The sequence below is a fragment of the Rousettus aegyptiacus genome, unplaced genomic scaffold (genome assembly GCF_014176215.1).
Source record: "Rousettus aegyptiacus isolate mRouAeg1 unplaced genomic scaffold, mRouAeg1.p scaffold_m13_p_13, whole genome shotgun sequence".
NCBI classification, from domain to species: Eukaryota; Metazoa; Chordata; class Mammalia; order Chiroptera; family Pteropodidae; genus Rousettus; species Rousettus aegyptiacus.
The window spans coordinates 27,776,901-27,802,512 of NW_023416288.1; the positions used below are offsets into that span (position 1 = coordinate 27,776,901).

At 36.6% G+C, this 25,612-nt stretch overlaps 2 protein-coding genes across 4 annotated transcripts in view; one reads left to right on the forward strand and one right to left on the reverse strand.

The window, feature by feature from the left end:
* The window catches only part of TSPAN13 (tetraspanin 13), a 30,290-nt gene extending 22,722 nt beyond the window's left edge, over positions 1 to 7,568 (forward strand). The window contains exon 6 of the mRNA XM_016139465.2: positions 6,201 to 7,568. Coding sequence (XP_015994951.1) covers positions 6,201 to 6,275 — 75 coding nt within the window. The 3' untranslated portion in view covers positions 6,276 to 7,568. The remainder of the gene's footprint in view (positions 1 to 6,200) is intronic.
* Positions 7,569 to 12,548: 4,980 nt separating this feature from the next.
* AGR2 (anterior gradient 2, protein disulphide isomerase family member) lies at positions 12,549 to 23,077 on the reverse strand. Of its 3 annotated transcripts, none has more exons than XM_016139469.2 (8): positions 22,829 to 23,077; positions 20,147 to 20,292; positions 19,839 to 19,902; positions 19,667 to 19,719; positions 18,202 to 18,275; positions 16,266 to 16,329; positions 13,917 to 14,000; positions 12,549 to 12,679 (listed from the first exon to the last, which is right to left on the reverse strand). In XM_016139469.2, exons 2-8 carry the CDS (start codon positions 20,283 to 20,285, stop codon positions 12,630 to 12,632), a joined length of 528 nt encoding a protein of 175 aa, XP_015994955.1. In that variant the 5' UTR covers positions 20,286 to 20,292; positions 22,829 to 23,077; the 3' UTR covers positions 12,549 to 12,629. The 3 variants fall into 3 exon arrangements, with proteins under 3 accessions (XP_015994955.1, XP_015994952.1, XP_015994953.1); XM_016139466.2 differs by having other exon boundaries at positions 22,811 to 22,949; XM_016139467.2 differs by lacking the exon at positions 22,829 to 23,077 and adding an exon at positions 22,595 to 22,703.
* Positions 23,078 to 25,612: the final 2,535 nt, after the last annotated feature.

The window sequence follows — 25,612 nt, forward strand, 5'->3', positions numbered from 1 at the left end:
AGTTGTGTGATAAATTACAATTTTAAATTTGACTTTGGGATAGGTAGGACATTCACATTGTTTAATATAGATGTTAGTATATAGTAAGATATATTTAAAGGTACACTTTAAAAAATTGCTTCCCAACCCCTCCCTTATTCTTCTTTGTTCCTAGCCTTCTAAAACTTGTAGGTACCACTATTATTAATTTTTATATACCATATTAATATATTATATTAGTACATTTATATATAATATGTATCTGGAAGCAAAACCACACTCATATTGTTTGTTAATTTTCAAGGAATGCTAATTCCTTTCTCAGTGTCTTTATTAAACTCAATAACCATGGACATTTTTTGATGCATTCGAGTTGGCGATATGTATCAAAATTAAAATTTTTTTCTTTAGCTTATAAATTATCCTTGAAGCGCTTTATTTGATGGTGATAGGTGATACTTGTATAACTATGTAAAATTAATACATAATAATGTTTATGGTTTATAACAGCAAACCTTTGGGCTAGCTTGTGCTCTTTAATAATGAGCTGGCTAAATTTGGGTATATTAGACTGGAGCAAGTAGTTAAGGAATACATTGTCTGTCTTGGAAACCTAGTTCCACTGCTTAATTGTATGAACTTGGGCAAGTTACTTAACCTTTCTGTTTCTGTTTCCTCATTGTAAAAACAGGCATAGTATTGGAAAGCCCCTATTTCATAGAGTAGTGTTTAAAGGAGTCAGTATATGTAAAACTCATAATACTTAGAATATTACTTGGTATATGGCGGGTGCTGTGTAAGTGGTAACTGTAATTTTGTAGCCATTAGTAAATTATTGATGTATCAATCACCATATCATGCCTCATTAAAAAAAGATGATGGGACCCTGCTGATTGTCATGGTAGTTGCTCGGGTCACACTTCTATTTTAAACAATAATAGAATAGCATGCATTGAATAATGCTATTAAATCAGAAAAATCCTAGGTGTTTTGTATGGTTGAAATTTAATTTGTTTATTTAATCTCTTGGACTTTTAATTTTCCTTTCAATATGTCACTATAATAAATAATTCCATGGTCAACTTCCTTGTATATAATTTTAAAATCTATTCTCTAATTTTTCCCTTAGATTATATCTCTGGAAGTAAAATATGACACATTCAGTATATGGACATTTTAAAAGAGTGTGATAAATATTGTTAACTTTCCTTTTGGGGATATTCTGCCAAATTTTTATGCAACTACTAATCTACATATTTTTATTTAAAACTTTTTTTTGCCAGTGTGCTAGGTGAAAACAGTATTATAATCCTATTTGTGCTTTTGAAAATGTAACTGATGAACTTGACAATATTTTTATATGTTTGGACCATTTTCATTTCTTCTTTTGTGAGTCGCACACTTTTGTCTTTCATGTAACAGACTCAAAACAGCGTATGAACAAAAGGGGAATTTCGTGTAAGAATACCACAATGAGACTCAGGGCCTGGAAGGTTTGTGGGAAGTAGGCTCAGTGCTGGGGTTCATGAGAGGGGGTGGTCTTAGGACCCCAGGGCCATGAGAATGTTGAAGTCCCTCCCTGCCCCCCATTATTTCCTCTTTTCTTTCCCTGTCTCCCTATTCCTCTCATTCCTCACTTTATGTGGCTTCTTTGTTTTGCTTTCAATTTCTTTGGCATTTAACTTTTTAACGACTTTTAAATAAAATTTTAGAAGATTTTAGTTTTCATGTAGTTAAATGTATTTTTTTTTTCCTCTATGGTTTATCGAGTTGATTTTTATGCTTAGAAAGGCCTCTCCCATTTTGATTATTTATGTTCAAAAATGATTAAAGAAGACAGTTTAGGTGATACAGACTTTAACATATCATGAAGTAGACAGTCTCAGAAAACTGCAAAATGAGGCAGAAGGTAAGAAGCTTTTATAGAATAAGGAATGAAAAACAAAGAAGAGAAAAACAGGAAATATCTTATTGGTGGGGGCCACATAGTCAGCCTTGTTTGGAGTGAGAAGGCCAAGAGTTGGATTAGTATTTGAGGACTGGCTCACTGACTTTACTGTGTTTCTGGTTAAGTGGAGCATTTATAGGGACACGAAAGTTTTGATTTGCTGACATGGCACCCTGGACAGGAGCAGCTCCATCTTGGGCCTAGAAATTTATTTCAACATCCATCTATCTATCTATCTATCTATCTATCTATCTATCTATCTATCTATCTATCTATCGTTTGACAGATCGATAGAGATGGGTTTTCTTTTTTTCGTTTTGTCAAGGTATAATTGACAAAATTGTAAGATATTTGTACATCATGATGATTTGATTTATATATACATTGTGAAAGTTAATTACAACCTCATGTATTTACCATTATTATTATTATTTTGGTGAAAACATTCAAGTTAGTAAGTTTCAGTTATACTTTCAGTAGTGTTATTAACTATAGTCACCATGTTTATACATTAGACCCTTGTTTTGATTGTGTGTGTGTAACATGTATATAATGTGTGTATTTGTGTAAATAATGTATACCTAACATATATAAGGTATGATTAGTATATAGCACATGATATATACATACCTGTGTGTATGTTATATTCTTATTCTAATTAAGTTATTTATTTTTTTTTTCCCTTCAAGAATGAAAAATTCACACTTGGCTCTTATTAACAAAGTGGAGATAAAGACCAAGCTTAATATTCACTTTTTAAAAGAAGTTTTCTCTAACATTTCTTCCTACTCTGAGCATTTTTTCATTATACTCTTTCTCAGGAAAGAGCTGTCCTGTGGGTTGGTTTTGGCATTGACTCAAGAAAATTTATATATAGTTTGAAAACAATTCTGTACATTCTTCCTTTCTTTCTTTGAGAAAAAAACAAATATGAATTTTTGTCATGAGAACTTAAAAACATATGTAGTGGAAAACTAGAATGAGCAATCTCCATACATGTCATTAGCCAAATTCAACAGTTATCAGAATTTTGCCTCATGGTTTCTTTTTTGGCATGCTTCTTCTGCCTGTATATATCTGGAAACTATTTTAAGAATTTTTTCTTTTGAGCAACTCCATTTCTTCTTATACCAGATCACTTACCAGCCTTCAGTTATGGCTATATGTATATGTATGTATGTATGTATATATGTATATATACATCCATCCATACTTTTTTAATTACTTTTTTTTTTAACAGCAGTTATAGGTTCATAGCAAAACCGAGAGAAGGGTACAGAGGTTTCCCATAAGCCCTTGCCCTGTATATGCATAGCCGCCTCCATTATCACCATTACTCACCAGAGAGGTACATTTGTTACAGTTGATGAACCTACACTGACATGCCAAATCACCCAAAGTCCATAGTTTACGTCAGGGTTCACTCTTGCTACACATCCTGTGAGTTTGCACAAATGTGCAATGACACAAATTCATCATTATACTATCGTACAGAGTATCTTCACTGCCCCGAAAATCCTCTGAGCTCTGCCTGTGCCTCTCTTCCCCTAGTGTTTTGTTTTGTTAATACGAATTCTTTAAGAATATAACTCTCAGGTCTTAGATTGCTAAACTGTTCTTTCAAGGAATCGTGTTCTATATTTTATATCCATGCTGCTTTGAAACTTAGAGATTTTAATAATTATCTAGCCTGATATTTCCTGCATAATTTCTATTTTATAGGCTCTCTCACTTAAAAATTTTTTATTTTATTCAGTATTTCACAGAATCACAGATTTTCAGAGTTTGAAGGGATGAGATTAACTAGCTGATGATTTCCTATCATAGGTGAAACAAAAAGATTTGATTTGAACTGTTAACCCCTAAAAATAAATTTCAGCCGTCAAAGTAACATTGATTTAGAATCTGAAAAAAGTTATGACAACTAGTACATATTCTTTGTAAAAACTAGAAAATACAGAAAATTATGAAGATGAAATATTAAATGTATCTGCTGAGTAAGATGACCTACTCAGAAATAATCAGCATTTATATTTTGGAATGTTCCTTCTGCCTTTCTATATTTAATAGAATGAGTACAGACTTATTACATACTCTACATATATAGTTCTATATTATCAACTGTACTTTGGAGACCTGCATACAGGGCATAGGTTCTAGAATGAGCAGGATTCATGATCAGGGCTAATCAGAATTACTCTTGAAAAATTTTAAATCTTGAGAGCCTTTGTAAACTTAAAATCCAGTAATTATCGGACTTTGATCTTTTCTTCGTGTTTTGGGTGTGGTCTCCCTTCCATGCTTCCTGAGAGCGAGGGAGGAGATAGGGGTTCAGTAGCGGGGCAAAAGAAGGGATTGTCCTGTATTGTCACTTACAGCTGAATTGGAGGAATGAAATTCTGGTTAAATTCTGGTTAAATGTGGCTCTGGATTATAAGTATTTAATTTACCAATGTGCTTTGTTTCCCCTAACAAAGCGTAAAGCTCTAACTTACACTATTGACATATGTCCGCGGGTGATAACCGAGGTATTTAACAACCTCAGAAATTCTAACCAGAAGCTCCCTGATGCTAGCATTTCCAAGGCAGGGTCAGGGAAATGATGCTTGGGCGGGTTGGGGGGTGTCACAGAAGTAGCTCTTTGACAATGGGGTGTGTGTGTGTGTGTGTATGTGAGAATTTCAGTATTGTAATAACCAGCATAGCTGAAATGCTAGGTGAAGTGTTACTCCGAGAATGGCCAGTAACACATCAGATTCTCTCATAAAACCACAAACGTGATTAAGAGCATGGACTCCAGGTTTAAGCCCAGTTCTACCACTCGTGACTTGTGTGACTATTACCCAGTTATTTAACCTCTCTGTGCCTCAGTTTCCAGTTCCCTTACTGGTAAAACAAAGAGAATGTAGGGTTGTTGGGAGGATTGTATGAATTGCTAAAATGCTTAGGACAGAGTCTATCACAGAATACTCTTTCTGTGTTTAAGTAAATCCCTTTTTCCCATTACATAGACTCCAAACCAGAATTTCTACTTTCATAAATTAGGCTTATTTTTCCTTGATTCGGTTCACAAACCATAGTTCCATAAGCCTCATGTGTTTTAGCTATAAACATTGCTAGTCATACATTAACTCAGTGATTATTATTGTGGTAAATGGAGAAAATTTGGGACTTACCATAATTCTCTAGAAGTTTAAGAGGTTAATGAGTAGTTATGAAGTCAAATAAACACAATTTAGATTTAATGTTGGAACAGATCTAAAGTGGGAAATATAATTTGGAATTCTTTTTGTTCCATTAAAGTTTTGTATCTTTTTAGAAAAATTGTTGATTATTTTAAATAAATCAACTTTGAGATAACAGGAACATAATGAACACATTTTTTTAATTTTAAAAAGCAGGTTATTTTGTTAAACTCTTTAGTGAACCTGGTGTGGTACATGGTACAATAACAACTTATTTTTGGAAATTATAGCTCCATACCCAGCCACTGCCCTTGGAGAGGAGTTATACATAATTATGATTTATGTTGGAAAATTTACTTGGTTGTTGCTGAGCCCAGTTTGTTTCTGAATTATCAAAATATGCGATACGTTAGCTATTCTGACAATTCACTGTTCATGTTAATTTCCTATTGCTGCTCTAACATAAATGTAGTAGCAGCCTCAAATTTATTCTTACACTTCTGGAGTTCAGAAGCTTAAAAAGGAGTCTTCTGTAGGCTCTAGGGGAGACCCCACTTGTTCCCTCGCCTTTCCCAGCTTCTGGAGGCTGCCTGCGCAGCTCGGCTTGTGGCCCCGTTCTTCATCTTCAAAGCCAGCAGTGTGGCATCTTCTCTCCATGACTCTGCTTCCTGCTGCTTCTGTCATCACATCACCGTTTCTCCGTATCTCTGATTTTGTCCTCCTGCCTCCCTCATATAAGGACCTTCATGATTTTATCACTGAGCCCACCCAGATAATCTCCCTATCGCAAGGTCTTTAACTCAATCACATCTAAAGTTCCTCTTACCTTGTAAGGTGACGTATCTGCAGGTTCTGGGGATGATGATCTGGACATCCTTGGAGGTCCATTATTCAGCCTACTACAATAGTCATATTAATTTTTCTTAGGACCTGTCATTGGTTTACTGACTACATTAAAAAAAAAAAAAGTATTTCTCTTAGAATAAATCATGCAAAGTGCCTCAGAGGTTCCAGATTAATTTTTTTGATAAACCGAATAAATATACACAACTGTCACTTCTTTCTTCTTTTTTTTCCTTTCATTCCAGATCCTGGGTGTTTGGCTGACCTATAGATACAGGAACCAGAAAGATCCTCGCGCTAATCCCAGTGCATTCCTTTGAGAAGATAACAAGGAGAATTTTTCGTATTCTGACCTTGTTCACAGCTAACTTTAAGTTAACGCTGATTTGCCTGTTTAAGGAAACAGTATCTGAAAAATTATATTATCGACAGTGGAATTATATATTTTTACTCTTATGTTTCTCTAAATGTTTTTCTTTTTCCATTGCTGAAAAAAAATGGAAACTTGTGCTCTTCTCTGAACCTCAGTGGTACCTTTAATCTGCTGTATTCTCAGTGTCTGGCACTGTCCACTGTGGCCTTTCTTAGCATTTTTACCTGCAAAAAAACTTTGTATGGCACTATTGTGTTGATTATATCGTGAATCTAAACATACATCTCACTGGAATGATGAATTGGATGTAGCATTGTGCTGTGTAGATAGTTCCTACTGGAAAAAAGAGTTCAAGTTGATGAAAGCCAGTCAATATAAGATTCTATTATGTTAAGTTCGGAATGGGAAATCCAGATTCTCACATTTCTCTGTCTTTTTTAGGAAGTATGTATTGTGGTGAAAATTGTTAACATAAAAGTGATAATTTAGTTCTAGTAGTCTTTTATGATTATACTAATGTATTCTAGAAATAGCTATGTCCTTAGGAAAGTGTGGTTTAGTTTTCGATTCTTACAGGTAAGTGCAAAGGAAATGGTCTCATGAATGTGCTAATGTGTGGCATTTGCCTTCGGCCTTCAAAATGGAATCACTTTGAGAAATTCAGAAAGTATATATAATCTTGATATTCTTTTATAATAATTTGAAGTCCAAAAGACTGTGTTTTTAAACAAGTTACTATTAATGCATTGGCCCACGTAGCAAAAAGATATTTGGTTATCTTACAAATTGTTAAATAATTTTTTTCATGAAATTTCTCAGTATTGTAACAGCAACTTGTCAAATCCAAGCATATTTGAATGTGACCTCCCATTTGAAATTAAAATAGTATTGTGGTTCTGTATATTATGTTAAAAAATTAAAGGATGAAAACTTTTCTTTGTGTATAAGTGTTTGAATTAAAAGAAAGTAATGGAAGAATTGATACATGAATTAAGTGAAGCAGAATTCTTTTTTTTATGCTTTGGATTCTCTTTAACCTAAAGCCGAGTGTTGCTATTTTAGTGTATAATCCAGCCATAGAAGTGAATTTCCAACACTAATGTCTACTGGTAATCATTCAAAATCCTTTCTTAAATGTTTCAGTGTTTAATATGTTTTCCATAGTGAGAATTGTTTTGTAAAAGAGAAGTCATTCATATTTATTTGGGAAAAATAAATAAGTTCTTCTTGTTATCGAAAATTGCCAATTTCTCGTATTGTATGTAGTATATGGCATTTTATTTGTAATTGTCTTGATGGGTTTTAGACTAAGAAAGATGGTAAATGGTTGATCAGTAGAACTTTAGAGGGGTGTTTGTGTGTGTGTGTGTGTGTGTGAGAAAGAGAGAGAGAGACAGACAGACAGACAGATAGACAGACAGAGACAGATTTCCATGACTGAAAGACTGGCCAATCTTTCAAGAAAACTGAATGATGCAATTCCTGTAATGTTGTAGGGGAGGAATATCATTTTCCATCTAGTCTTCTGAGTTCTTCGCTGAGACCCCGTGTAATAGAAGACAGATTAACAAGAGACAAACAAGTTTATTCACTTGTATACCTCATGTGTACATACATAGGAGATCCTGGAAAGATTAAATAACTTTCCAAGATGGCTCAAGCCATCTTAGGTACCATTTTTTGCTGAAGACAAAAGAGAGGTGTGTGTGTGTGCGCGCGCGCGCTTGCCCACCAGTTATGGGCGTTACCAGGAAGTGAATGAAAGCGTTTGTTAGGCAGAGTTGTTAGTGACTTCTCCAGTTGATAAGAATATTTTGTGCTTTAGTGTCATCTTTCTGATGCAGAAGAGACACCCCACAAATGGAGATTTCCTTTATTACTGTTAATTTCCTTTATAAAAGGGTAACCGGCTCTGTTTTCAGAGCTCCTTTGTCTGCTGTTTTTCAAAAATAATCAGCTCAAAAGGATATTCCCAAGAGGAATATTCTTGGGGGGGGGGGGGGAGGGGCCAGGGAGCTGTTTATTTTGGTATCTTTAAGTGCCATATTGAGTTTTGGACAACCCAAACAAAGTTCCTACTTATACTATAAAATGAGATTGTAAGTGATGCATGAAGGAAGTGAGACTTTCAAACTCTCTCTTCCTTTAAGGCATTTTATTTGCTTTGTTCCTTGTTTGCTTTGTGACATTTTGAACTTCACATGAGTTTCTGGAATCTTCTAATATAATATTTTCCTTGGTACAAAGGATTATATGTGGAAATGGCTATTTCAGAGATAACCAACCTGTAGCCTTGGTTTGTGCTCTAATTGCAGTGGCCTTAATTTGGGTCTACCTAATTACAAAGCAGGGCCTGGGAAGCATGCTTGCACCTTTAGGGCCATAAATTATAGAATTATAAGAGTGGGTAATTGCTGGTGGTTAGCCACTCAAGAAATAATATACTCTTAAGTACCAAGAGCAGCCTTGTCAGATTAATCTAAGCTTTCTGTTCCCTCAGGCAGATCTAAAGGTGATAGATTATCCAGTCTCTTCTGGGAGGTCTCTCAGATCTTTATGTCTGGGTGAAGAGAGATATAGCTCCCATTCGACGTGTATTTTAACAGCCTGCTAGAAGAGCCTCTGAATGGGTCTATCCTGAATCTCAAATGGCTGTTGATGAGCCTGGGGAAGTCGGGCTGATCCCGGAATTCCAGGAGGACCACTGCCTGTGGGCGCAGAAATACTGCCACAAACACAGCCTCGGAGGAGGGTGAGTTTCAGATCAGAATCTGTCCTTGAATTACAACAAATGGCTGTAAGGCAAATTCAAAATCCTGGAGCTCCGTGCCCTCCCACCCCCGCCCCTAAACCTAGCATTTATTTAGAAAAGGAGCTTTGTAACTTTTATACATTTCTCTTATTCCCTGTTTACATGTTCCACGTAGAGGAAGATTTCTTAGAACATTTGCCCAGTCAGCCTTGATGGTAAAGGTAAAATTTTAGGTAGAGAATAAGATGCTAATCCAAAGGAAAACTGTTAGACTGTAATTTCTAAAATCTGAGCACATGTGGCATAAATTCATCCCAGATACTCTGTTTTCTAAGCAGCCATGAGATTGGTATGAAAACCAGTTCTCTGTGTTCAACCTAAGTAATATGCAGCTGAACACAGCCTTTCAGAGAAGGAAAAGCAACCAGAGTGTGGCTTTTAGTTCTTAGTTTCGTTAAACCAAAAACCTCCTCCTATAATTTTCTTAAATATTTTTTAACCCTGTTAAAATTTATTCATTCTTTTGAAAATACACTGAATAAATATATGAAACTACTTTTTAGCTGGTACTGAAAAGTTAGAATCACATTTTTACATAGTATATTTCACAGGCAAGAACACTGTCAGGCATGGCGATTATACAAAGGTAGTCATTCATTCACATGTTGATTGTTTTATTAGTGATGACGTTAAAGTTACCGACCAAGTTTTCTTGGAGGTTTCTGGATGAGTGAGGATTTGTATAAAGTTGTTCCACACTTGGTTATGTTTGGGGCTGGCAGTTTTTACCCCTGGTTCTCTATGCTAAGTGCAATTACAAAATGTGTTGTTAGTGAATGTTTTCTGAACCCTTTTAAGGAAACAACCAACAATGCCCTCCACCCCACCCCAAGGAGGGAGAGAGAGAAAAGAAAACAGAGCTCTTGATGTTGGATTTTTTTTCTGGAATATCAGATCACAACCTGGCAATTGTAGTCATTGAAATAACCTCTCGAGACATTAGAACAGGAGACAATCAGACACTCTTGCCCTGAGACAGGCTTCTTCTCATCTACTCTCAGGAAAATCAGCTTTGGAATTTCGTTTTCAAATAAAGGCTTAAAGGAGTTAGTTGCCTGTTAAAATATATGTCAAAGAATGGACTTTGATATCATTTGGAGGGCAAAACCACTTTTGCTTACTTTCAGATTCTGTGTTTTACAGGTAGATGAGGTCAAAACTTGACAAAGGGCTTTTTAATAAGTTGAGCTGACTTTACTTGAACTTTGAAGTCTGCCTCATTTGTGAGGCCCTGGAGAAAGTTCTGTTTTTGCCTTAGAGCTTTTTCTGTTCTTTGCCCAGCTCCCATTCTTGCCAGTGATTGCCGAATGTAGCCACTTAGGATTACTGAATGTGTAAAGCACATGAAAAAACAAAGCCGAGTTAGATGGTCATAATCATTTGAAGAAGACTGTGGCTCTAAAACAGGTAAAGATAGTTTAAGCAAACATACTGATCTTCCATGTAAAAGATGATTTATGTTACCAACTTTTTAAAAAGTTGGTTCCTCTGTCCCCCCCACCCCCAAAGCTGTGGGGCCTCAGGTAAAACTGATAAAATTTTTACTGTGGGAAAACATATGTACCAGAAAACACTATAACCATTTTTAAGTGTATATAATTCACTGTCATTAAGTACACTGACATTATTCCACAGTTGTCATCATCCACTTCCACAACTCTTTCATCTTCCCAAACTGAAAATCTACACCTGTTACATAGTAACTGCCCACTCCCCTCCCCCTTCAGATCCTGGCAATCTCTACTTTATATTCTGTCTATGAATTGGGCTACTCTAGGTACCCCATATAAGTGGAGTCATACAGTAAGTAGTTCCTTTGAAACTGGTTTATTTTGTTTACCATGTCTTCAAAGTTCATGCATGTAGTATATGTCAGAATTTCCTTCCCTTTAAAGACTAGAGGAAATTCCATTGTGTATATATAACATATTTTGTTTATCCATTCAGTCATCAGTGAATGTTTGGGTTGCTTCTACCTCCTGGCTGTTTTAAATAATGCTATGAACATAAGCATACAAATATCTTTTCCCTGTTTACAGTTATTTTGTGCACATACTCAGAAATGGAATTACTGAATTGTGAAAATGCTTTTCCTCCCAGTAACCCTCAGAGAACTTTCTAAATGGAATATTTTACCTTTTTTAAGTACACGTAGGCTACCAATATATAAGAAGGGAGTCCAATCCCTCTGGTGATATTTTTGCTGAGGATTTTTATATCATTAAATCGATATAGCTTCAGAATCAATTAGGGAATAGCTCTGTCAAAGTACTGTGAGATAGAAAAGTATTTAAAATATATTATCTGCTCTGGAGAAGTTAATAATGCCAACGGATCTATTCAGAAAAGGAGCTAGCTAAACAAGTTATCCAAGACAAGAAATAAATAATATGCAAAGCATTGTACAGACCACCATTGCCATTCAGTGGTTAAATAAGTCAATGGGGGCTGGGTGATAAAAGAATTCTGTACAGTGATGAGTGTGAGATTATTCAATATGTTGTAAAGAAGTTAATACAGAGTTTTGATTTTTGTCAGACAATAAAGAGTTAAAGTAGCTAAAGCTACTCCCCTATCTGATGCCTTGCCCTCTCAGCTTTTCCAAAGATAAGTAGTGACCTCTGATCTCTGCCTGCATAGACAGGATATCACTGCCTTTTGTTCTTCTCTCAGTCACATTTTGGTGAAGAAGATGGGAACAATTCAACTGAATTTATTTCAGGCCAGGGCCCTGAAAGCTTGAGAGAGAACACATGTTCTATAAGGCTAATTTTCAGGATTTCTTTAGCTTGTATGCATTCATGGGTTCAGATGTTCTTGGAATGACCATTAATCTGAAGGAGAAAGCTACCTGCCAGAGGCTTTCTCTGAAAAGATTCAGCGGAGCAAAATCTAACTAAAATTGAATCACTAAATTAAAATGTGGACATAACATAGGCCAAGGGTTGTCTTAAATTTAGGTGACTGCATTTCTTGGGATGCCTTTCTACATAGTCTTCCACACTAAAGCATACTCTGTTTGACTTCAGCTAATGTCTACCTCTAGTCACCCAGTGAGAAGCTGTGGTGAGGAGAGATGATAACTTTGACTGTCTTTGGTCTTCAGTGCTTGAACTAGTTTTGTCTTGTCCCCTCTTTGAACATTTTTTATCCAAAAGTCCTTTTGGTGAGTGAACCAAATAGGTTTTCTGTGAAAGATCAAGTTTGGGGAAAAAAAGATAACGAGTTTGAACACCCCCAAAAGGATTTATTTATTTTTTTAAAGTATGGCTCACTAAGGTAGTATACAACATTGTTTTCCTACTGTATACTTGCCGCCAAATTAAAAAAACAAACAAACAAAAAAACCAGCTGTTACAACATTAAACCATAATCTAATCAGCATGACCACGAGTGCTTCTGCCTTCTCCAGGGTCTGCTGATATCTCCTCTGGTTCCAAGTGTCACAGCCTAGTGCAGAGGGAAAAGCTTGCAAATTTTGTCTTTTATCTACAATTCAGTCTTCAGCAACTTGAGAGCTTTCTTCATGTTGTCGAGTACTAATGGAAGAGAAAGGAGAGTCAAGACGCGACCAGAAATTGTACTAATAGATAAAATAAACCCCCAAATTTGGATACTCGATTGTTTAAGGGGGTGCTGTCTTATCCTATGGTGAATAGTTGGTAATCTAATTGTAATTTTTTTTTCTAAAATTATGTGAAATGGCTTTATATCACAATCCAGTTATATTCAATATTAAGTGCCTTTTCTACAAGACACTATGATATAACCTATGCAGGAGACCTGCCTTTAAGGAGTCCAAAGTCTTATTAAGATAATGTGCTGTTATTTTCAGATGGTCAGGACTTGGGCCGTGCTTTTGCTGGTCCTCCCAGTCATTGCTAATGGACTGTGACCAATAGTGAAATACTTTTCTATCTCTCTGCTGCCAAGACACAGCCTCAGAATCTTTCCCCAAATAATGTTTTAGGCAGTACCCCCGATGAGAATTTCTGTAATGATGAAAAATATTCAGTGCCTTTGCATCGAGTACTTGAAATGTGGTTAGTGTGAGTGAGGAAATGAATTTTAAATTATACGTAACTTTAATATTAAACAGCTACAGGTTGCTAATGGCTAACATTTTGGGCAGTGTAGTTCTAGGCTACTAGTCATTGAGCAGAATTGGTTCTTAGGACAAAACCCAATTTTCTTCCCAGAAGAACTAATTAGGTGTCACAAGTAGAGTTTCCCATCGAGGTATTTCATCTGCCTTGAGTCCCTCTTGCTCTCTCCCTCTGCCCCGCCCCCATTTTATGGCAACCCCAGGGGACGTATCTTGGCAACTCTTTGAAGCCATCTTTACTACTGATCTTTGAGATTGAACTTAATTTTAACTTCAATAAAGGAGACTAAATTATTTCAGTTTCATTATATGGGGGCGTGGGGAGCATGTGAATTACTACAACTATTGTACTAAATTCTGTGATAGAAAGAGTTGTATGTTAGCGGGCCTAAGAGAAGATCTGAAAAGCAGGTAATATGGTCATAGAATCCTCCTAGAGAAAAAGATACCTGATCAAAATAATTCATCTTCAATTGAGATTTAAAGAAAGATGAGATCAAGGTGAAAGTGATTTGCCTGAGGAGGAGACTAGCTAGGGTCAAGCTGATTTTTGGTGTCCCTGAGCAGGACTTTCCCTTCCTTCCTCATGGTCGTGTGGCCTCAGCTGCCAGCACAGCGCCATAGAGCTGTTCATCGGCACAATAGAGATGTCCAATGGCCTTAGCACTTACGTAGAGCTGCGTCGGAAGGTTCGTAAGCGTAGAGACGATTTGAGTATCTTCCAGTGATGTCAGCTCTAACTGTCAGGGATGGGTCTGTAAGGAAAAGACAGAGGGCATAGAGTGCTACATTTCCAAGTAACGTCTATTGCTTGACAAAGCTCAGTATTTGTCCTTGTCCTATGAAAGGAACGTAGGATGGCATCTACTCCAACCATTCTGCAACCCAGCCTCCAGCAGTAAGGACCCTAAAGCCCTGCTGGGAGCCATCAACAGCCCCACATGGGTATTTGTGGAGAAGATTATGAATCTTGCTGTCTTATCTGTGGCAACCTGAAGATGGGATATTATCTTTGGGGTGGTGTTTTGGTTTTGTTGAAAACATTGGCATTCTCTATTAAATTATTTTAAACTTTCGAAATGATTGTCTTGTAATTGTAATGTGTTACCAAGAGCAACCTAGATAATTAGAAACCAACATCCAAATGATTAGTGTTCAAAACCAAGATTGGTTGGTTTGTTTTAATGAATAAAAGAAAGTAAACCCTTAAAAGCAGCAAAAGTCAAATGAGCATGAAACATCCCTATTTCTTACTTTATTGTTAACTAGTTGCATTTTGAAAACAGAGATTTGGGAGTCATCCCTGATGTATTGTTTAAACTGTTTTTTTCTTTCTTTTCATGTTTTATGTTTAACTGGAAATTATCGATCAGACAGAAAGGTATTTTTGATATAAGGTACATCTAACAGGGAGGGAGTGCTGGGATACACAGAAGTCTAGAAGTCTCAGGTGATTAAAGAAGGCGCACATCGTGAAATCTAAGTAACGAAGACATATGAGAAGCACCTGCTCGTTTGCAGAGTCTGTCACAAGTATTTGAGTGGACAGGCTCTGCCATTTCAGAATATTGGGCTGGGATCAACATAAATGACAAGAAACAGACATTCTTTTGTTTCAACAGAGACTGACGACCTGCTACTGCGTGCAGAGGATATGAACAGCTGGTCTGATCTCGGTAATAAGTTAACATAAAAGGCTTTTAAACACCCAGCCATTGGCTCACAATCTGGGCTGCACAATGGAATCACCTGGAGAACTCTGAAAAATACTGATCCTACGTCCCACCCCTAGAGATTCCAATTTAATTGGTTTGAGGCATGGCCTGGGCAGCTTGAGTTTTAAAATCTTCCAGATGATTCTAATGCTCAGACAGTGTGGAGAACTCCTGAGCTGGAGTTGTTTCTTATGACTGCAGGAACCAAACACGGGTTAAAATTCCCTTAGATGGGAAAACTGTGAACAGAATTCCTGTACAAGGTAAGACTGGATATCCTATTAAGTCTCTCTCAGTTTCAAGGGTTCTAAGTTTTCTAAGTCCTAACAAAAACAAATCTATAAGGCTGTAGTTCAGCCTCTCTCCTTCCTTCACTTTTTATTCCTCATTTGTACATTTAACATAAACTCGGAGGAATTACAAAGGTGAACTCCTTAATTAGAGTGAGCTCTTTTATGTGATGGGTTTAATTATAGACTTTAAGTCAGTAAGATTTTGATCAAAGCCAAACTCAATTAATTTGTTGTCATTTAAGAAATATTTATTGTTAGCCGACCGCAGAGTGATGCTGAACATGTGATGGTGAGCAGAAGCAGGGACAGTCACTGCCACACGTTGTTTATAGTCCCGTGGGGGAAATATTTATTAAACAATCACCCAGTAAATGTTACATTATGACCGAGGAAAGTATGACCATTGAAAGAAACATTGTGACACAAAAGTGCGAATTTGATCAGGTCAGTGAAAAGCAATGATGACTGGAGACTTAACCAGGTGAGTTGGAAGTCGCAGAGGGAGAGTAGGAAAGGCTTTTCAGCAGACAGAACAGCATATGACAAGTTCCAGTGGCAGGAAGGAACATGCCTATTTGATTTTTTTTTTTTCAACTCTATTCCTAACTTTCCTAAAATTATTGTCAGCATGGTCAGAAAGAAAAGTCCAACACACAAACTGAAAGTCTGCCTGATTAAAAATAAGTATGGACAGACCTTGATGTATTTGGGAAAATGACTAATGTGTTTAAACAGTTAACAGAGTGTGTCCTGCTCGGATGTGTTTCTGGCAGAAGACGAAAAGTTAAAATTAGCATATGAGAGAAAGTGCTGCGAAAATAGCTAGAAGGTCACATTTTCTAATGAAAATGCTTTGTGAAACTTAAAAGAATGTCATAACCCTCATTAGAGCTTTGTGGCGGCATTGGCCGTGGTGGGGCGGCAGATAAGAGCAGCGAAGACTGCGGAAGAGAAATGGCTGTGCTTGTGTGATTTTCAGAGTGCGTTTCAGCACACTGTCACTTTTACTTACCAACAAACATAATTCTGGGGACGTATTGGCCATCAGGAGAAAGGTGTTTGTCAGTTGTTTCGTACTAAGATTTAAAATTAAAAACAGTTTTTAGTGTGTTTCCTCGTTATTTTCAAGCTTGCTAATACAAAAATGTGTCCATTACTGTCCTAGGCATCTTAAGACCATGTAAGGCACATCTCTTCCACAAAGAGTTTATAATGTAGATGGACAGACAAGTTACATGGAGGAAATAGACTAATGAAAAGAAGCAGAAGTAATTTTTGGAGAAATTGACAGAAACACAGGATTATCTTGAGCATCCATCTATCCAGTTATCAAATTTTTATTTAGAAATTTATTTAACGATATATAGCACTTATCACTCAAAGATGCGTAACCTATTGGGAGATGCAGGTAGGAAAATGAATAATGGGAATTAGTGGATGCAATGTTATAATAGAGGATATGCGGATGCCGTGGGTGCCCAGAGTAGGACATATAAACCAGTGTGCAAGTCCTTACTATTAGGACTTTATGAAGTGAATAAGGAGGAATCTTAAAAAATGAATAGAAGTCAGTTTCTCGGAAAAGGAGATCATTGCAGGCAAAGGGGAGAGATTGTGCATGCTAGAAATGGATAGGGTTTTTCTGATAATTTTTTCTAATAATTTAGTGTTTGGAAGAGACTAAAATATGTATGAGGTGGCGGTGGGAGAAGATGCTGGAGAGCTGCTCATGAATGACCTTGTGCACTGTATCTCAGTGTTTGCATTTGTTCATAAATAGAGAAGACCCAGCGGAGGGATGTTAGAAGAGGTACCGTGGTTTTTGGAGTGATTAAGTTGATGGCCGCACAGGATTAGATGGAATTTATCTTGTAGGCAGGGAGCCATTTAGTAATATTGCAATAAGCTAGGCAAAGTAAGTGAACAATTCTTCCACTAAAATGGTGGTTCTCAGTTTACAAAGAAGTGACCGAATAACAAAAATATTTAAAAGTTAGAACCGCAGGGCTTTGTGACTGCTGGAGGAGAGTAGGAGAGTTCAATCTAGAATAACACGTTCTGTAAAACAGGCAATAGGGAAAGAAGAACTATTTGAAAAGCCTGGATAAAGCTGATAAATTCAGCGTTACACATGTTGAGTGTAAGCTAGTTATGGGATGTCTGGAACACGGTTGCATACACAAATTGAAACTCGTTGCATGCTTGGGAAAGAGGTGGGAATTATCAGTGTGTGGACATTGATTAAAGGCCATGTAGATGATGTTGCCCATAGAGACTATGGAAGATGAAAACAAGGAGTATGTCAAACAGTGATTCACCAAGGCACTATTATTAGGGAGTGGAAGGAGAAAGAGGATCCTGTGGAAGGAAGGTGAGGAAGAATTACTGGTGTAGATGCTCTTTTGAAGAAGCCAACTCGTCAGCCTGTGAAGAGTATGAGAGAGGGGGCTGGGGGCTGGGAGTGGGGACCTGACTCAGGGTTATGGTAGACTAAGGCAAAAAGCTTGAACATCAGGAGATGTGGTGGTGATGAAGTTAGCGGGAATGCATGAGGATGAACTGATTAGATTTTGATTGTCAGAGAGGTCTGTTTCAGGGAGAGAGGAGACAAAGGCTAAGAATGTATATAAAACAGCCAGGACTGCAGGACAGGGCACAAGAAGTAATTTGCAAAATACAAATACCTTCAGTTATTACAGCAACAGAGAATATCCTAACCACAGGAGAGTACTTTTCTGACAGCCTAAATGTATTAATTACTAAATAAAGCATTAACGTTAAATATAGATTATTAATAAAGCATTATTTTTCTCTCTAGTCTTCCAGATGAGATATTTGGAACAAATCCCAGTTCATGCAGTGTGATTAAAATGTATAGGAAAAATGAATCATTCCTTTCAAATGATGAGCACTGGAGAAATGTCAGTGATGGTGAAAAGTACACTTACAACTAGATTGATGAGGACAAACTGCTCTGCCAATTTCTGGATTTCTTTATTTTCAGCAAACATTTTCTTTAAAGCTGTAATACAAAGAAAAATCATTAAGCATCCATCTCATCACCAGTTAAAACCATTGTTCTCTGTTATGTTTTAAGTCGAACTGTATTTTTAACACAATATTCAATTTTACCCTTTCGAACAATGATCGGTAAAGAAATATCTAGGCCATCGACTACCTTTGCTTCTTACCATTCACCCATTCATGCATTTATCCATTTATTTATTTATTTATTTATTTATTTATTTCAGCCCAGATTTATTGAGTGGCTAGTCTGTGGTAAGCACTGTTTTATGCACTGGGGATAGAGAAATGAAAAAAACAAAGTACTTTTTTTTCATAGAACTCAAATACCTGTGTAGGCGATAGACCCTAAACAAGTAAACATATATGTGGATATATGTACTTTGGAGAAAAACAAAAGCAAAGCAAGAGGTTTAAGAGCTATAGAGTAATCAGGGTAGACCTCTCTGAGGAGGCTGACATTGAAATGAGAGAGTTATCTATTCTAAGATTTGGGGAGTGTGTCACACTAGGCAGAAGGGATAATAAGAACAGTAGTCCTGAGGTGGAAATGAACTCAGATGTCTGAGGAAAAAGCACAAAGTCCAGGCTACCTGGAGTGGAGATTTTTAAAAAAAGGAAAGAATGGTAAGAAAAGATGGTACCCAGTACCCAGTACTCAGTACCCAGAGCCAGTACCCAGGTCATGTCCAGCCTTATAGGCCACGGTCAGAAATTTGGATTTAATTTTGACCCGTGATGTTCTAGAAGTCACTAGTGATTGGATCTGATTTATGTGTAACAGCCTCATTCTGCCTTATGTTTTGAGAGCTGGCTATATGGTGACCAGTTAGATAGCTATTATAGTCTAGATAAGATGCAACCTTGGTTTGGACCAGGGGAGTAGCAATAAGACAATTGGGAAGTGGTTAAATTTGAGCAGGAGCTATATGCCATACAGAGTCCAGAGCAAAATAAATATGAAGCCTGTTGTTCAAAAATTATTAAGAATTTGAAGACAGAGACAACGAAACTTTAAACCAACCATGGAAACCTGAGAACTGGGCCCTTCATGCAACTGCACAGGTTGCATGAGGCTGGTGCTGACTTTAGGCTATATTTTAGAGGTAAAGCTAATGGTAACTGCTGATGTACTGGATGTGGAGTATAAGAGAAAGCAAGAAGTCAAGGATGAATCATAGGGCTTGTTTGTTTTTTTCAAGATATGCAACAATGATTAACATAAAATGTGGAAATATTTGAAGTTACTTTAAAATATCTTTTTACTATATGAAATACTATTTATTATTCAACCGTGTTAGGTGCTAAGGATAGAAAAATGAGTGCTCTAAACCTTGGTCCTAAAGCTAAAAGCCTATAAAGGAAATAATATTTAGAAGAATAAATTACCTTGACTGTGTGGACATTCATCCAAGTGATGAATAATCATCAAGGGTTTGTTGCTTTAAGAGAAAAAGAGATTGGGTAATTTTTAATGAGCAGGATTTCATGTATAGCTAAGTAACACTAGATGGGGCTCTTGAGAGCTCTGAGAGAACTGCGTAACCCTTGTTATTTTTACCTTGTCTTGGATTTATATAAGGCTTCTTCATATGTCTGAGTCCAGATGAGTTGATCACCCCAACCTAAAACAAAATGAACCAGTGTATTTAAAGCTATTATAATTTCAGATCCAAAGCTGTAGAAAAGCTTTGGTGGTAAAGACTGGAAATATATACTTACACGAAAGAAGAAAAACCTCTAGAGAAAGTAGAAATAATTATAAAATTTGATAAATCTAGAAAGAACACCTACAGAAATACGTTCAGCACACAAGTCTCAGCTTCTCAATTTAATAGCATTGGAAGCTGACGAGAGGCTGACTCCTACCTCTGGAGAGGGTCTGTGGCAGTTTGGGTTGAGAGTCCCGTGTGTCCTTCTTAGCTCCCTGTTTGACTGTGGTCTCTTTAGCCAGAGTGTAGGAAAGGGCCACAAGGAGTAAGAACGTTGGTACCGAAATCTTCTCCATGGCAAATCTGATAAGGAAAACAGGTAAAATATCAATAAGACAAAAGGAAATTCATGGTCTTTAAAATCTTCAGACTGTATCACCACTGTACAATAGGAATTGAGGTTTAGCTGAGACTGAAATCATGCAAAATCAGTGAAAAACTACCTTCTACAGAATTTTTCTAAGAATGCAGTGTGATTATCATCTGTCTGTCTGTCTACCTATATATCTACTATCGTCTGTCTGTCTGTCTATATCTATCTATCTATCTATCATCTAGCTTTATACAGATATAAATACACTGATGTAGATCTTTATAGAAATCTACAAACCCAGATATAGATATATTTTAAGAAAATAAGTAGATGTATATACTCTTATAACTAAGGAATTTTACATTTAAATTTTATACTTAAACATTTTCAGTGTTGGAAGGCACCTTATAGATTACCTCTTTTTTTTTGTTTTTTATCGCTTCCCTAATGCCTCATTTTATAGATGAGGAATCTGAAATTCAGAGGGGTGAAGATTTATGGGATGGGTGTAGAACCAAGGCTCTGGGATCTTGCCCTTTTGCAGCTTTGGCTTCCATTTTCCCATCCTGAAACAATTACTCTAAACATACCTAGTTCTTTAGCCTTCTGTTAAAATGTGGACATTGCCATTGAAAAATAAGATCTGAGTAAAACGATTCCTTATTTAATTTAAAACATGCAAAGTTTGTCATTTAACTGCTGTGAAGAAGGTGCCTGTGAACAGGAATGTGAATGGCAAGATAAGGTCCATGAATGAGTGAGGGAGACAGCAAGCCAGCAAAGTGAGCTCACTAGCAAATCACTACAGTTATCCAGAGACCATAACATGCAAAGCTGAAGAGTTGGGATTTTTAGTAGAGTCAAAGACTGAAATTGCTTAAAATTAAATATCTAACATTGGTGTAGGTTTTGAATTGAAGCAAATACGCTCTGAACAGGAAGCAGGATGGACTATCAATGCTTCATATTTTTAAGGGGACAAGTTCCCCAAGTTCTGATGGCTTGAGTGGGACCCTTTGCCAAATGGTAGCGGATTTTTAAAAAGTGTTGCAAAATCACCAAACCCAGACGATGCCTTGTATTAAACTGACCAATTATCCAGATCATAATACATAGCCGCAGAATGTCTTACTCAAAAAACAAAAACAAAACAAAACAAAAAGCAAAGATACACTTTCTTCATTTTCTACACTGATAAAGATGTGGAAATGCCAAGGACAATTTTTGTATCCTAGTGTTCTGCAGGAACAACTCAAATGTACTACAAGTCAACAATTTCCAGCCTTCTTAGTACAAAGACTTATTGTTAATGTTTAAAAAAAAGGAACTTTTATGGGAGAATAATTGTACTTTTTAAATATTAGTTGATTCAGAAACATCATAGCAAATAGCTACTTTGGCTTTATGAACAAACATTTGATTTTGTATTTTAGTTATAACAACAGCATCTAAAACAATAATCGTAAACTGGTGGTGAAGCATTTTACCCATTTAGTTCATTGACAGTTCTTATGCAAGTGGCACTTCATAGCCCTTGTGATAGCTCCACAGCTTACAGGTTAGAACTATTGATGTTATGGTAGGACAACTCAACAAAGACTAATAAAACTCCTGCTGTACAAACATCCTGCTGTGAGCTGACTTTCTGAGATTCATTCTATCGAATTTTCATAATAGACCCTGCTCAGCAAACTTCCTGCCTAAACCAACTCAAAACAGAATGCTAACAATGGAAGATATTGACAATTTAGACACACAAACACTCTCTCTCTCTCTCTCTCTCTCTTTTTCTCTTTCTCTTTCTCTTTCTCTTTCTCTCTCCTTCCCCTCTCCCCCTCTCCCCCACCCCTCTTTCTCCCTTTCTCCCTCCCTCCCTTTCCTGCACTTTTTACTGGTTGCCCTATCTCTGTCCTTTTATCTTTGGCAAGGAATGAACTTGCAGGTTTCAGTATTTCTATTCATAAATGCTTCAGGAAAGCACCCAGATCACTCCTCTTATATTCTATCCCATGAATTTAAAGATTGAAGATGCAACAAGAATATCTTTACACTAGATAGCGAAGAACTGTTTTTCTGACTTTCAATAATATTCTGAACTGCAGTTCCAATCAAGCAATCTGAGCTAAAGTTTCCTAGTCTTGTGGGCCTTGCTTTAGGCAGTGGGAGAGAAATGGAGCATTACATGGTGACCAGTGCACAGTGACAGAAGACCCTGGGCCCTGTCCCAGGTTTGAAAACATGTAGAGTTCATCTACTCTTACACCTCTTATTTCCCAAGGGAGAAATCATTACCTTGAATCAGTTCAGGAACGGAGCACTCTGCCAGCTCTGGCCAAAGAAAGGCCCCAGTAAACCTTTGGTGAAAATTTCATTTATTCTCTCTTCAAATCCCATTCTATTGCCCTTGAAACTACCTTTCACTTCTCTGTTGATTGCCTGCAACTTTACACAGTAATCAAAGGCCAAAGCTTGCCCTGAGCACTCCAATGTTATTGTCAGGAGTCTTACCTGGAGTTCCCCACCCACCTGTCTGTGTGAGCCAGGTGGCCTCTGTGCCGTCCAAGTTTTCTAGTGTGCCAGCTCTGCCCAGCCTCTATTTATGCGCAGGAGCACACCTCAATCCCACCCACTAATCTCTATTTACATGTTGCAAACTCAGAGAGGAACTTTGCTTTTCCCAAGCAATTGTCTCCTTTGGGGTAAAGATTTTCTTTTTTTAAAAAATAACGTTGCAAACGGTATGCTTTTCAGTATGTGTGTTTTTAACTGTTTGTGGAAGTATATTGTTAAGAGATTTGGACAAGATCGGCAGAGTGCCAAATCCAGGTAAGCTTTAAATGAAGACTTTTGATTTGCCTGAAGGTTGATTTGGCTTTACGTGATTGGATAGAGTATGTGGTTTGTAGATTTTTTTTTTTTCTCTCCTTGAATAGACTGTCTTTACTTAAAAACACACAAGAGATGATTCACAATTCTAACCCCTAGGGTCATATAACCTGCTATCTTTCATTATAGTATAAATTATTTTCCATGATAAACTTCCCTCTTCCTGGCAAATAAAATATACATTCACTATAGACACGAACAATACACAAACCAAGCACTCACATAATATTTCAAAACTGAGGAAGTTATTGAAAAAAGATACCCTAACACCATGAGTCTTTATTACTTTGCAGTTGAATATATAATACAGCAACTTCCCTCTAAAGAGTTCAAAGGTATTTTACAGATATTCTTTTATTTAATGGCAAACTTTTTTTATAAGCATGCAGGAAGCCATTTACACTGTTTCTCACACTTAGAAACTAAGGTCCGAAACTCCTTTTTTTCTCTCAAGATTATGAAATTATTCACTAAAGATTTTAACCCTGAACTCAAGATTTTCTGTAAAAAAAAAAAGGCTCGTGTTTTGTTCATAAAGCTCTGTGTAGTCTTTAAAAGCTCAGAATGGAGAACTCTTTAAAAGCAAAAAATAACTAATGGGATGCAAATCCTATAAAAATTACTTTTGTAAGTGAGTTAAGTTCATAATATTTCAAAACATTTTTAAATATGTATATTTTTTGATGAGACAATTTCCATGGGCAAAATAGTAATTGATTCCCCAAATATTGAATTTTCTTTCAATTCTCAATGAGTTTACAGAGACAATTTCTTTAGGAGTTAAAAAACAATGATTTGAGCTAAATTTTTAAAACTGGAAAGGCTTTTATGTAAACCCTTAGTCAATTTGGCTGTTAAAATCATCCCCCTCATCCCCCTCATTTTTCAGATGATAAAACAAAGGTGTTAAAAAATTCATGATTCTGAACTTTCCACAACTAGTTTAGGGCACTTCTGGGACCAAAGCTCAAGTGTCTTGTCGCTCATCACCTGCTGAGAGTGGAAAGTCATCAGGATTTTGGGCACGAGAGTCTAGTCTGAGTCCTGCATCCTGGTTCTCGCTCAGGTGACCTCAGAAACATCATTTAACATCTCTGAAACGTTGGCTTCCCTAATTACAAAATGGGGAAATACTACCATGCATGATTGTTTTTGAGTATTAAATTAGATTTTAATGAATTAAGAAAGGAGGAAGTACTTGCTCTATTAGTGTGCTAGGTCTGCTGTAGCAAAGGACCACAGACTGGGTGGCTGAAACAACAGAAATTTATTTTCTCACAGTTCTGGAAGCTAGGAGTTTGAGATCAAGGCATCTGCAGGTTTGATTTCTTCCGAGGCCTCTCTCCTTTGCTCGTAGATGCCATCTTCTCCATCTGTCTTCACATGGTTTTCCCTCTGCACTTATCTATATCTTAATTTTCTCTTTAGGATACCAGTCATCTCAGATTAGGGCTCATCCTAATGATTTAACTTAATTACCTTTTTAAAGATTATATCTCCAGAGATAGTCATATTCTAAGGTACTTGGGCTTAGGATTTGAACACATGTATTTTGGGGAGCTATAACTCAACCAATAACACTCGGTAATTAAAAACATCTCTGCTTGTAATTAATTATGATGATATTATAATTATCCTACTATATTCTGGTGCCTACTCTTGTGTCAGAAAAAAACCCGTATTTGTCTCAGTGGCTAAGTTGCGGCAGGGAGGACGTAATTATTAGGTACTACCTTATACACATCACGGTGACTGTGGCATCTGTGGTACGCATATCTGTCCTGGTGTAAAGCAACTAGAGTTCTGTAGACAGTACAAGTGTTTTTACGTTATTAAACATCACTTTTAACAGTGATGTCATGTGATCAGTCTTTGAGAGTTTCTTGCTATTGTTAGAAATCTGTTGTTACAGGTAGATGTTTTTGGTTATTTTTTCTCTGAGGAAGGATATAGAATATGTGATATATGAAATAATGTTTGGTAGTGAAACTAAGCTTAGTACCAGTGATCCTAACAGCCTAATTAAGGTGTTGTTACAGCTTTAGTTTTTATACATTTGTGTCACTGTAATTTTAGAGGCTTTTATTCAAGCAGATGTTAAAGTAGGTTATTTTCTATTTTTAAGTAAAATTTGGAGACTTATATAGTAATAATAACTAGCAACTATTGAGTATCTAATATGTGCTGTGTACTCAATATATTATTTCATCTTTTCACTCATTTTTTCCCCCACCAAATATCCATTGAAACTATTTATGTTGTACATATTATACCACGCATTAAAAACATGAAGATGAAAAAGACATGGTCAGTTACTGAGGTAGCCAGACACATACAGAGATAATTGCAATCCAGGGTGGTAAGACATGACTTGGGAAAACACAAAGAAGTTGAAGACATTGTTTTTGCTCTGAGGTTACTTAA